Source organism: Silurus meridionalis, chromosome 3 (genome assembly GCF_014805685.1).
Source record: "Silurus meridionalis isolate SWU-2019-XX chromosome 3, ASM1480568v1, whole genome shotgun sequence".
In the NCBI taxonomy this organism is placed as follows: Eukaryota; Metazoa; Chordata; class Actinopteri; order Siluriformes; family Siluridae; genus Silurus; species Silurus meridionalis.
In genome coordinates this window covers 21,268,266-21,280,764 of record NC_060886.1, presented here as the reverse complement: position 1 = coordinate 21,280,764, position 12,499 = coordinate 21,268,266, and the positions used below count along the sequence as shown (strand labels likewise).

General features: G+C 38.6%; 1 protein-coding gene across 2 annotated transcripts; it reads right to left on the bottom strand.

The window, feature by feature from the left end:
* Window positions 1-159: 159 nt before the first annotated feature.
* On the bottom strand, window positions 160-5,835 carry tmem237a (transmembrane protein 237a). Of its 2 annotated transcripts, XM_046841713.1 has the most exons (13): window positions 5,717-5,835; window positions 5,060-5,082; window positions 4,513-4,526; window positions 3,688-3,759; window positions 3,422-3,559; window positions 3,255-3,348; window positions 3,021-3,178; window positions 2,680-2,797; window positions 2,315-2,506; window positions 1,294-1,367; window positions 1,122-1,209; window positions 767-888; window positions 160-690 (listed from the first exon to the last, which is right to left on the bottom strand). In XM_046841713.1, the coding sequence occupies exons 1-13, from the start codon at window positions 5,732-5,734 to the stop codon at window positions 644-646; spliced, it is 1,158 nt and encodes a 385-aa protein (XP_046697669.1). In that variant the 5' UTR covers window positions 5,735-5,835; the 3' UTR covers window positions 160-643. The 2 variants fall into 2 exon arrangements, with proteins under 2 accessions (XP_046697669.1, XP_046697679.1); XM_046841723.1 differs by lacking the exon at window positions 3,422-3,559.
* Window positions 5,836-12,499: the final 6,664 nt, after the last annotated feature.

The following is a 12,499-nucleotide window of genomic DNA, read 5'->3' as shown; positions in this document are numbered from 1 at the left end:
AACAAATGAATGTAACAAGGTATAGCTAAATCTGTATTGTGATATAAGTTGTTTTTTTGGAAAGGCTTTTTATTCTGTACTAACTTTTAGTATGTGTTTGTTTGTTTGTTTGCCTGGCTGATGCTTTTACAGGTGAGGTGGAATAAAATTAATCAAACAAACAAATAACTGCCACTTTTATTGGTTATCGATGACATTTTTGAATGCATCACTTTATTCCAGTAGTCATGCCTGCTTATGAATACTACTAAACCATTATGTAACCAAAATTATTAAAGTGGATATATTGCTAATAATTTAATGTACAGTATACATAACAGACAAATAGCAATATAACTGGCTGTAATTATGTGACAAAATAAAATAAAACAATCACTTGAATCAGAATATTTACAATTTCATCTATATTTAACACAACTGTTTTATTCTGGTCAGGGTTTGCAGGGCTTGTAGGTTTTCTTTAATCTCTGTTTTTCCCAATCTTAATTTTAAGTGTTTATTTTTTTTATTTAGCATTATTAATTAATTAATTAATTAATTTATTTATTTATTTTCAATTTCTTTTACAATGCATCGTTGTCAGGTCTCTTCCTTGCCTTCCATGCTTCAGGAACACTGATTCCATTTGTCATGATAAGATTTTTCAGGAGTATTGTGGATAGTCATCTATCTCCATTGATATTAAGAACTCTGTGAAACACAAGAGCACAATGTTAGTGGAATATGATGTAACTACCAAGAAACGTTCTCTTACCCAAATACATACCTTCTGTGTAATCCATATCAGGTCTGGCAGATATAAAAAACCAGGCAAGTCCAACCAGTAAAGCTACAACCAGATTCACCACAATCCAGGGCTGCAGAATCTGGTGTTCAGAGCCTGGAGGCCTGAAATAAAAACAGCAAAAACCCAACACTGAGGGGGTGTTGTCATTTAAATACATGCTCCTACTTTACCAATTTTTTATGGAAGCTAGTTATAAATGTCAAATGTGCTTCTGTAATGTAATGTTTTGTGATTTATAGGCAAAATCTTAGATAAAGATGAGGGCTGAATAAATAATCAATAAATAAATGCATGGTATATTTTTCAAAGTAAGGAGTAATTAATAAATGCTCACCACAGTGACTCATTGGCTATGGAATAGAGGTTGATGCGGTCGCTAGTCATCTGTTGACTCAGAGACAAAATAAGGGCTGCAAAGTACACTAGAAATACAAAGTACACATTTTCACATAAAAGAGGTCTTCTTGTTCTACTGCCACTACTACTGACTCAGTTGTCATGCTTACAGAATGACGCAAGGGCTGCTGGGTCAAGCATGAGGAAGCCTCTCAGAGCCATAGATGCTTTGGCTAGATTCACTCTGCAGAGAAGTGTGAGAGTGTGCAGAGTGTGCCAGTCAGAAAACTCTCCAACAAAAATGCATCTAATAAATTACATACAGTAGGTGTATAATCCCAAGTGCTGACTAGATTACATTCCATCATATACATTGTGTATTTACTAATTTGCCGTATAGTGTTTTCTGGTGCAAACCAGAACCTGTAAACAGCTAAAGATGCAAAGATATAAATTACTTTAAGAGAGTGTGTAAAAGTCAAAATGTGGGAGAATAAAAATTAAACTGATTTGTATTCATGCTGGAATTATCCTGTCTGTAGATAAACAACAACAAGTGGGGTTAGTTTAAATTAGTGAGAAAACAACAAATATTAGGAATGAGAAAATTAATTATACAAAAACAACTATTAATAATTGAACTGTAATGTCAAATGTCACGTGCAGAGGTAGCTCCTGAGATCTTTGTGAAAGTAATTTTGACATGGGACTTTTGTTCTGATGGGTGAAGTTCATCCACAGGTGAGTAGCCAGGATTCTAAAACATTAATGCATGCTGAGAACCTGACATGCCTGGAGCCCTGAATTTGAATACGTCATTGTTGAGTATGCCCAATCTATACTGCTGTCTGTAATGATATAGCGGTTGCTCTTATTACATCTAAGACAGAAGCGTTTAATTGAAACATGCTTACATGTGACCCTAGCAGTTTTAGAATTTGAAAGCAGCAAATTTGCAGGGGAAACAGGACGCTTATATTTTAAAATGCTGTAATGATAGCCCAGCAGTTAAGGCTGCACTAATAATTCAGTGGTATCTGTCTGGCTGCAGGATCAAAACAGATGACTCCCACATGTGACATAGGCAATTGAGCAACTTACAATAGACTGAATCAATTAAAGTTTGCACTTGTAATTAATCCTGATATTTTAGGTCCAAACATATGATCACGTCTTATATTAAGCACACACCTGTCAAAGGCCGACACAGAAGTAATAGCCAGCAAAAAGTATAGTAGAGACTGGGTGGGGTATGCTAAGCTTTTGTACTGCTGTAACAGGTTTGACAGTGTTTTCATCTGTTCTCCTGCCAACGCATAAATAACAATGACGTTCCACACAGCATATCCTGCCAGAAACCCATGACAGAAGAGTCCAATGATCCTAAAGAACCAAACAGAAAAACCCAGCACGATTTTTCAGTAGCTGTGTTTACCAGGAATTTTAAAAAGGCTATGGATTTAATTTCCATAACTATGAATCACTGATTTATCAAAATTTTATAAATGAGCTTGGAGACTCAGTAGATAAAACCGTCTTCTGGCTTACTCTATTACCTGAAGCCATTGTGAACTCTTAATGCAACATCTCGGGTGTTCCACATTGATCTGACCTCCATGAAGTCTTCCACCTGCTCATGGCCAAGGCCCGGCTGCTCAGTTGCTTGAAACCGATCTATAAGTAAAACACTCATTGAGAGACACTAGACATGCATCAATGGTCCTAGTCAAACACTAATGACTTGTTTCAGGTAAACTGTTCTGTAGAAGAAAAAAAAGAAATTATGTATTCTACTTCATAATCTCTTTGTTTATGAGCAATTCTTATTTTTTATTACATTCAAACAAACAATGCAATGAGCAGTAAATGTATTTATTTTAATGAATGAGGAACTCACGACTTCTCTCCACAAACACTTTGCCAAGAGTCTGGCTTTGACCCAGAGGGGCGGAAAACAGAGAACCATGAGAAACAGGAGTACGTGCTTCAGTTACAACATCACTGTCCTTCACTTCCACATTGTTATTACGCTGATTCTCTGATATTTTAGACTTCCTACAGAGAGAAAATTAGTCAAATAAAAATATTTCCACTGATGAGCTTTTATTTATTTAATTTCTTCCATTCTCACCTTTTCCGTCTAGATTTCCTAGTAACTTCCTCTCTATTTGCGGGTGGCATTTGTGTGTCCCCATTTACAAAGTATTGCCGTTTACTTTCCATATCTGTAAAGGCAAGTGTAATAAATATGAAATGAAAATGTGGAAAATAGTTAATTTGTTCACTTAAACTGATTACCAAATGTATTTGATATCTTCTTTCTCTTTTTCTTCTTTTGTGCTGGAATGTGTTGAGGTTCAGGGGAAGAAGCATCCTTGCTTTCAAATGTATTACAGCTCACCAAGTCTCCCATTTCAACAGCAGGCTCTGTCTCCTCTAGACAGGTCAATCATATTACCAGACCACAGAAAGACACACTAATAATATCCTGAAATCAGTGAACTGATCACTAACTATTTTGGTTTGGCTACTATTAAAAATTAATAGATGTGAAATGGTCTTACCCTCTGACTCTTTCACACCACTGAATTCCTTCTTAGACTTTTTCTTCTTGGGTTTGGTAATCAACATGTTTTCTAGGACAAGGTCAGAAAAAGAACTCTCGCTACTCTGTTTATAGTGCAATCTGGGTAATATGGTAAATTTGAAAAAAGTTAAATAATTGTGTGGTGGCTTGGGAAAACCTGTTGGATGAACAGGTTAAATTCAGCATAAATATCTGGATCCTCCCTATAATTTTACACCTTTACAAAAATATAACTATAACCCAAATTATATGAATAATATTGAACCTGCCTAAGTTTGCTGCAATGTTCATATTGCATCAGAAGGTGCATCAGAAGATAAGACAAAAGTGGTGGTAAAAACAGTCAGTCTATTTAAAGATGTCTAAAAGCTATGAGTGAATCCTGCACATCAGTGAATGATGGATCAAGAAAGGGACATAATTCTACTCATTGTAATTAATAGTTAGATAACTGGCTGTCAAAATATCCATGACACACCAGCACTACAGTTAGTGTCACAACTTTATATTACATTTGGACTTTGGACTTTATTTACTTCAAATTCAAATTCAAATTTACTTACACAGACCAGATTTTTTTTGGTAAAGAAACAAAGAGAAATTCACATTTCAGTTCAAGAAAGTCTGGAATTTTCAAATCTAGATATTATTAAATACATATTTTACCATCCTGCAGACATCTATAGAAACATGCAATGTATCAATGTATTTTAAATAAATCCAGTTTAAAGGTTAATTTACAGCTAATTAAATACACTTGCATCTAATATCAGTCCTCGATGATACAGGTTTATTCACTCACCCCGAGTGTCTTGACTTCAGCATCATGTTTGCAAAATCATTACAGAAACCAAGAAAGAATTCAAAAATCAGATTCTTATGAGACTGGCACTTAAAGCTGCACAGAACAACAACTATATTGATCACTGGGTCTGCAAGCGAAAAAGATTTAAACATTTCACAGAGACGGAAAAAGCTAATTTTCTATTTCCCACATTTCCTTAAAAAATAAGGTGATTCCTATGGGTTTTTGTTCATCCCACAATGCTTTTGTTCAACACTAAAACGGTTCATCAGAGGGACAAACTGAAAACACCCCAGGGTCCCAGACTTTCCCCAAACTTTACTATAACAAATTCCATTACTTCAAATGAGACCTTCATTCCTTCTTAATGATTTCTCCTAAGAACATGTTCTAAAAAAGAAACCCTCTGTTGCAGTGATTTATATGGAATCTAAAGGTCTTCAATTTGAGAAATCCTTAAGTGAACACTATTAATGTTGAGTTCATTATTATTCTTTCCTTTAAAACAGCAAAAAGCATTGTATTGCTTTTTGAAGCAACTGACCTTGGTATATGAGACACGTCACACTGAAAATCAAAGCACAAAAGGCTGTGTTAGAATATATCCTATACATTTCCAATATGGATACTTTATATACAGTAAAATTAAGTTTGGCAGTGATTTGTGTATTACACAAATATGTATGTAAATATAACAGTATTATCTGTAAAATATTGAATTAACATAGTTACATGTTACAGCCAAACATTCTTTATACCCTCCAGACACATGGAATATCCACAATCCTATCAGACAACCTAATTAAGCCTACACACTTAGTGTAAGAATACATAATGAAATGCCTTACACAGTTTGAAGACATATGCATATAATTGCAAAAATAATTAAAATGACTGGGGGGGAAAGCTGTATTAAGCATGTTTAATGACATGTTCCTCAATGACATACCACAGTTAGAATCTCCTGTAACTATTAGTTAGCAGAAACATCTGTAGCTAATTTAATAACAATTAACTCTAAATCTATTTATTTTGTGAAATAATTCACGTGTTGTTGTCAGACAGCAACACTTGAATTGTTTCACAAAATGATTACATGTATCAGGAACACAAATTAACTTGCAGACCACAAAAAGCTTTAAACAAACCTAAGATTATTATTGTGTATTATCTGTTTTATCTGAAAATAAATGTAACTTACTGCCTGTTTTTTCCCCATTGTGATATTGCTTCATTGGACTTGTGGTTCTGGATACAGTGGTGTGAAGAGAGGAGGTTAGCCTTCTAATCCCTAGCTAAATCCACACAGACGTGCATCTGCCAGTGAGAGATTACCGGGACACTGATTATTGTGTGTCTAAGGACATGCTAAAATATACATTCACACAAACATACAGGTAAAAACGCTCACTTATGAGTGTGCATTAAAATTTCCACAAAGGCAGGACAGGCAGAGAGGCATAATGAACATAAGCACATACAAGAAGAATATTGTATTTTGTGTATAATGTATTATAATTCATATGAACTTTTATTCTTTATAAAAAAATAGAAAATTACAATGTTAGTATTAGTTTATTATAGAAAATATAATAAAAATGATCACATCAATCAAAATACATTTTCTTTGTCTAAAACACTAACAAATCACAAATAACTTAAAGGTTAAACCAATTCAGAGTTTTTTCAGTAACATTTTGTAAGTACACGTGCCTTTACCATATCCTGTTAATAAAGGTTCATTTTAGGTTTCATGTGTCTTCAGAGCTCACACCTTTTTCTTTCTTATTTGTAGATGTACTATTTGCTCTCACCAATGAGGTAAGAGGAATATATCAGCTCAATCAGCTATATATGGAATCAATCAGCTATATCTGGTTGAAATGACTATAAAAGCTTCTTGACTTGACTTGACTTGACTTGACTTGAAGGAATATGTGCATGTGTAAATGGGATTGTGTGTCAGGGTTCATGGAGGCTGATCAGCTGGCTGGTATCCATGTTGTTGCTCATGAACAGCTGCAAGAAGTTCCACGCAAGCATCCTGCAGCTGGTCATTCACAATCTCTCTGTCAAAGAACTGAGTGTACTGGGCCTCCAGATCCTATTGTAGTTGATACTTGCCTTAAAATCATGGCTTTAGATAACACAGAGAGATTGGATGTTAAAGAGAGTAGAAAAGCAGTTACCAGTAACTTTTACAAAACATCTCAACAAACAAAGCAATGATGACTATGTAATGTGAGATTTAATTGTATAGCTTAAATTTGTGTCATTTATTGCTTTATCTTCTGCTTTCTCATCCTGCTGGACTATTGTTCCCAGGTTATAATTTAACCTTGACACTTGTGAACCTTTTTTGAAATGAGGGTCTGCTTTCACCCTGTCTCTCTCTGGTTGAACTGAGACTTGCAGGAAGACGTCTGTGAAATTAATGCAACTCCTTAATGCAGAATCTGACACAAAAACACTAAATAATGCATTCACATTTGGCAATCTTTTAATGTCATGTGTGATGTGGGTTGTTCTAGCACATTTGAGCCAGTTCCACCTCCACAAGGAGACTGTGGAGCCTGGGCATTTTCCTCCATGCTGTTTGCCATGCTGTCTGTTACAACCAATATTGTATGGTCCAGCTCTTACTTGGTATTATTGCAGTGTTACATACTATAGACATAGGGACTTATCAATGGTGTGATGCTTGGTCTGTGTTAAGACTGTTTGGTCAGCAGATTGTAAACAGTTAGGTGGAAGGTGGAAACTGGAAGACAGAGTGAAGATGAAAGAGAAAACCAAATGTAGAACACACATTGTGGATGTTATTCAAGTGTATTTTAACTTTATCTATAATAATAATTTAACCTTTATTCGTCCCACAGTGGGGAAATTTCTAGTTTTTTCGCATATCCCAACTCATCTGGAAGCTGGGGTCAGAGCGCAGGGTCAGCCATGGTACGGCGCCCCTGGAGCTGATAGGGTTAAGTGCCTTGCTCAAGGGCTCAACAGTGGTAGCTTGGCTGTGCTGGGGTTCGAACCGCTGACCTTGTGATCAGTAACCCAGAGCCTTAACCACTGGACTACCACTGCCCCATCTAATGAGTTTATCATTTAAGCAAGGAAAATGTCACAGGTTAGGCTGGAATCAGAGACCATTCAACAATCTACAAATAATTGTAAAACCATTTCACTGATGGGATTTAGCGGAATGATCAACATTTCATGAATGCATCATGGTCACAAATAAAGCAATTGATTCATCCTTAAAAGCAGCCATGACAGTATTATTAACACTGCCCTAGCAAAATTACACAGCTGAGTTGGATTTGGTGAGGCCTCATGTGAGGTGGATTAGCCAGCATATTTAAACCAAGGCCATTAATAAGTGTGCAGCAGACCAGAGAGTTGAGTCACACATTCAAGGCAATTTTGTCTAGAGCTCAGCCTTAGTAAGGCTGTTATCTAGAGATTTCCAACCCTGGTCAGATATTATATACAAAATCTACTTTTGTATCTTTGCCGTTTGTTCTTTTGGGACTACTTCAGCTTCTGTAACCGTGAAGGAAGCACGGAAGGGGTGCCAGAGGTGTGGCTAGAGACGCGGCTAGAGTACCTCAGGGAACTAGGATTACATACGTAACCCAGAGACGTTCCCTTTAAGGAACTCAAGCTGCGTCGGAATGCTTTGAAAACAAGAGTCCAATAACACCACAACGACCAGTCCCTGACTAGTGTGATTGAGCACAACTGAGTCGAAGGACAGAGGTGCCAGGAGTGGCACAGAGGTCAAGGTCGTAAAACCTGGTAAAGGTGAGCGGGGTGGCCCACCCAGCCTTAGAGGCTGCCACACTTTGGGTCAAGTAAGCTCTGACCCCGAATGGAGTGGGGAGACCAGAGGAACTGTAAAAAGACCAGAATCCCAAAAGACGCCGAGATAGGTGGTTCTCTGTGATAGAGAAAGCACACTCTTCTCTGTATTCAGCCAAAACTCCAGCTCCTTCATGTGAGGGAGAACGACATCTCGATGCCGGACCGCTAACTGCTCTGATTAAGCTAATATCAACAAATCTTCGATATAATTGAGGATACAGATGCCCTGATGTCTCAGGGGAGCCAGAGCCGCATCGACACACTTTGTAAAGGTGTGGGGTGACAGTGCAAGGCCAATGGAAGGACCCGATATTGGAATGCTTTGACCCCAAAAGCAAACCTCAGGAACTTCCTGTGAGAAGGGAGGATGAGTATGTGAAAGTACGCATCCTTTAGATCTACTGTGATAAACCAATCCTCGGATCTGATCTGAGACACGACCTGCTTAAGGGACAGCCTCCTGAACCAGAGCCTCATCAAAGAGCAGTTCAGCTGACGTAGATCTAGGATAGGCACCAACCCACCATCCTTTTTGGGAACTCTGAAAGAACCCCGCCTCTGTCTAATGGAGGGACCTCCTCGATAGCCTCCTTCCTCAGAAGAGTATCTACTTCTCGTTCCAGGACCAGAGCCTGCTTGCTTCTCACCAGAGTAAGAGAGAGCCCGTTTAACCGGGGCGTGCGAGACCCGATTTAAATCAAATAGCCTTGCTCTACAGTACGCAGGACCCACAGGGACATGTCTGGCAAAGTTCTGCTGCCCGGTTCTCCCATAAGGGTATCAGTCTCTCCAGACTTACCCCCCGGTGTGTCCAGAGCCGGGTCAGTACCCAAATGCGGCCGGGCGGAACCGAAGGAGGGAGCTCGGTGGAGCTGGCCATGCTCTGAAGCACATTTCGTGGCAGGGTTAATGAACTCAGATCTGTCACCTCATGGGGCTTTGACCCAGGGTGTCACACGGGATCCTGCACATGGGGAGAGCGCGTCTCAACACTTTGTCTTTGCACTTGGGGTTGGGGCTGTGCCCGCCGAGCAGCCCTATGAGAACGGCACGGGAGATACCATTGGAATCCTGGAACCTGTCAACTACCAAATCAACGGCGTCGCCAAACAGGTGGTATTTCTGGCAGGAAAAGCAAGAGATGTCTCTCAGTGGCGATTAGGGTGGCCAAAGACTGGCCGATGGCCTTAGCGGTCTCGGCGGATCTCAGAAAACTGACTGCCCAAGGGATCCCCCAAATCCAGCTCCCGCAGCAGGTCGGCTTGGTATGCCTGCAGTACTGACATGGAGTGCAAACATGACCTGCTGAGGCGTAAGCCTTACCCACCAACGTCAAGGTATTGGGCAGGGGCTTGGTGGTTAATGTCGCGGGTTTTAGGGAAGATGCCACACCTGGGAAGAGATAGCGTGCTATCATCTCTTCAACCCATGGCATGACATTATAGCCATAATCCCTAAACCCAGAGACGTTGGAATAAACCGTGGTCTTGGGGCTGAAGGGGCAACAAGCCCCGACGCGGAGGCTGTGATGCCAGAAGGGAGGGGCTTTATGCTCACCAGCCGGCCAAGCAATATCGAGCTTCTGAACGGCACATGTCTCAACCTCCAGGAGCTCCTCGCTAACGGGTTCGTAAGAGCGTGCCCCGCCCCCCATTCCCTCTTTGGAGGAGGAGGGGCAGAGCTGCGCACTCTCGTGACAGGGGAAGGCATCGCCGAGAGGCGTGCCTCCAAAGTTGAACGAGAGTCGGCCCAAGCAGAGGAGGAAGGAGAAAGGGACAAACCTTCTGTAAAATCCAGGAACCGGAGCGCCGTTCCACCACCATAGGCATGCGAACGCAGTGCTGCCTCTCGAGAGCTGAAATCGCATGCTCCGCTTACAAACAAGCCACACACACACTGTGTGTATCCCTTCAAGAAATGAAACAAGGACAGGGAGAAGCACACGACCGAAACGTGTGCTTGGCTTTCTTAGATGGCTTCATTATTTGACAAACAGACAGACAAACATCACATTTCACACAGAGAGCTTCATAAACAAACAGAAGCAGTCTTCTCTCCAGGTGCAATTTATACTTCCTGGTCGTGACGTAACCCGCCGGTGACAGCCTGTCTTCAATTTTAACTGATTAGACTCATTACTCAGAGCATGGACAACGCAATCGCATTCCCAAAGCGTTCCGACACAGCTCGAGTTCCTGAAAGGGAAATAAATTTTTAACTTTTTTTCATAATTTCTTAATCAATCATATTTCTATTATTATATTTTAAATAAAACCATGCCAACCAATTCTGGTTTAATTGAACATAACACAGAAATGAACCATTATTTTTATTGCAGACTTTTTCGGAAATCTTGTATATATTGTTGTTAAAAATTTGTTGTTTAAGGACATCATCATTATGTTCCAATACCAGGATTATCAGGAAAATGTCCAGACAATGATCTATCTTTAAAGATATTTTCTTATTTATTTCTTATCAATATACTATGTTTGCAGACTAACCATCCAAATTGAGCTATTAGTTCTGCTGCCACAGACTTCTCTGAATAGCAAAAGAAATAAAATGCAATGAGACAAAATGAAACTCAATATTCCTACATAACAGTGGTGCAGAACAATGTCTTAGTGAATATTTGCCAGATTTGTGTGATCTTGTTTTCCAAAGGGTTGAGTGGATTTTAGGATAAGGTTGCCGTCCAAATTAATCCATCATGTTGCAGATTGAATATGCTATCATGGAAGATCTCTGTAATGCTAAAATGCTTTATGAAAATGGCGACGAGTGAAAGGGAATCTTTAGTATTCTGTAAATTCATCTCTGTTAAAGTGATCAGAAAATTATCTAAAAAAAATCTTACCTAACTGTTGCAATTGTGACATTCAAGATACTAAAAGAGGACAGACTTTGTGGTGAGTTCAAGCTTGGTGAGGTCAATCCAGATATCTACTTTTTCCAATACAGATCTAATTTATTTGAAAACAAACAAAAATAAATTCAACATTTCTTCCAATTCACAAAGGATCAGAAATGTATCATCTTAGTAGAGGGCCATAGAAGCAATTGCTACAAAATATAGTTTTAGTTTTAGGTGCAGACAAGGCTTTGGTAGTTTTAAGTGATTTGCCAACAACCAAGATGTTGGATGAAGAAAAACTACACCCTAGTTAACAACCATATGATCATGGATTGTTATCATCATATTTATAAATATTAACATTACTTATTTGTACCTATTGGGCCCCCTGGTGGCTCATGTCCTAAGCCAGCAAGAAAGATTACAGATCTCCTCTGGTGATGTTACAATGATGTATATTACCACACCCTGCATTAGTTCATATGTGTTTAGATACTGTTACAAACGTATTCTTTACTGGCACTATTCAGTTTTGCAATAATGTGATGTGTAACATCTATTGCAAAAGAATGGAAGTTGAAAACCAATCTTCCAAGAGTTTCCAAAGAGATAATAAAAATTTATACAATACTTCCTAAACATTTATTAGGTCATTTAACGGTTTTAGGTCACGTCTGTCCTGGTTATAAACAAGTAGATGAATTTTATTTAAGGAACTATTAGAAAACAGATTCTAATTGCACTCTTATCCTATTGAATCCCAAGAGCAAGAGGCCTGTAGCTTCTACCACACTAATATCTACCATAATAACTTCTACTCAAAGTTTAGTTCTGTGTTCTTTCAATGTTCTTGCACACCTACACACTCAGGCTAAACACACACAAAATAATTTCCCAGAATGCCTATTTATGCAAACTTTTAAATTCAATTGGAAATCACATGGAACAGAGAGACAAGTTACACCATCTTCTAAACCCAGAATTGCACAAGACACAAGATATATATGACATGACAGACTAACAAAATAAGGTCATACTCTTCTCAGTATAAAGAGGGTTACAACTAGATATCACTTCACATTTTAATTTCGTCCCCACACAAGTATGACATTTGGCTAGTACCTTTTTTCCATGACATTTGCACCCTTACTATCATTCAGGAAACATACAAAAGGAAAATATTTGTAGCAAAATGTGACTATCCCAGCTTCCTGCCGAAAAACAAAAAAGTTAAGAACTAACAAGGCAACATATAAAAAC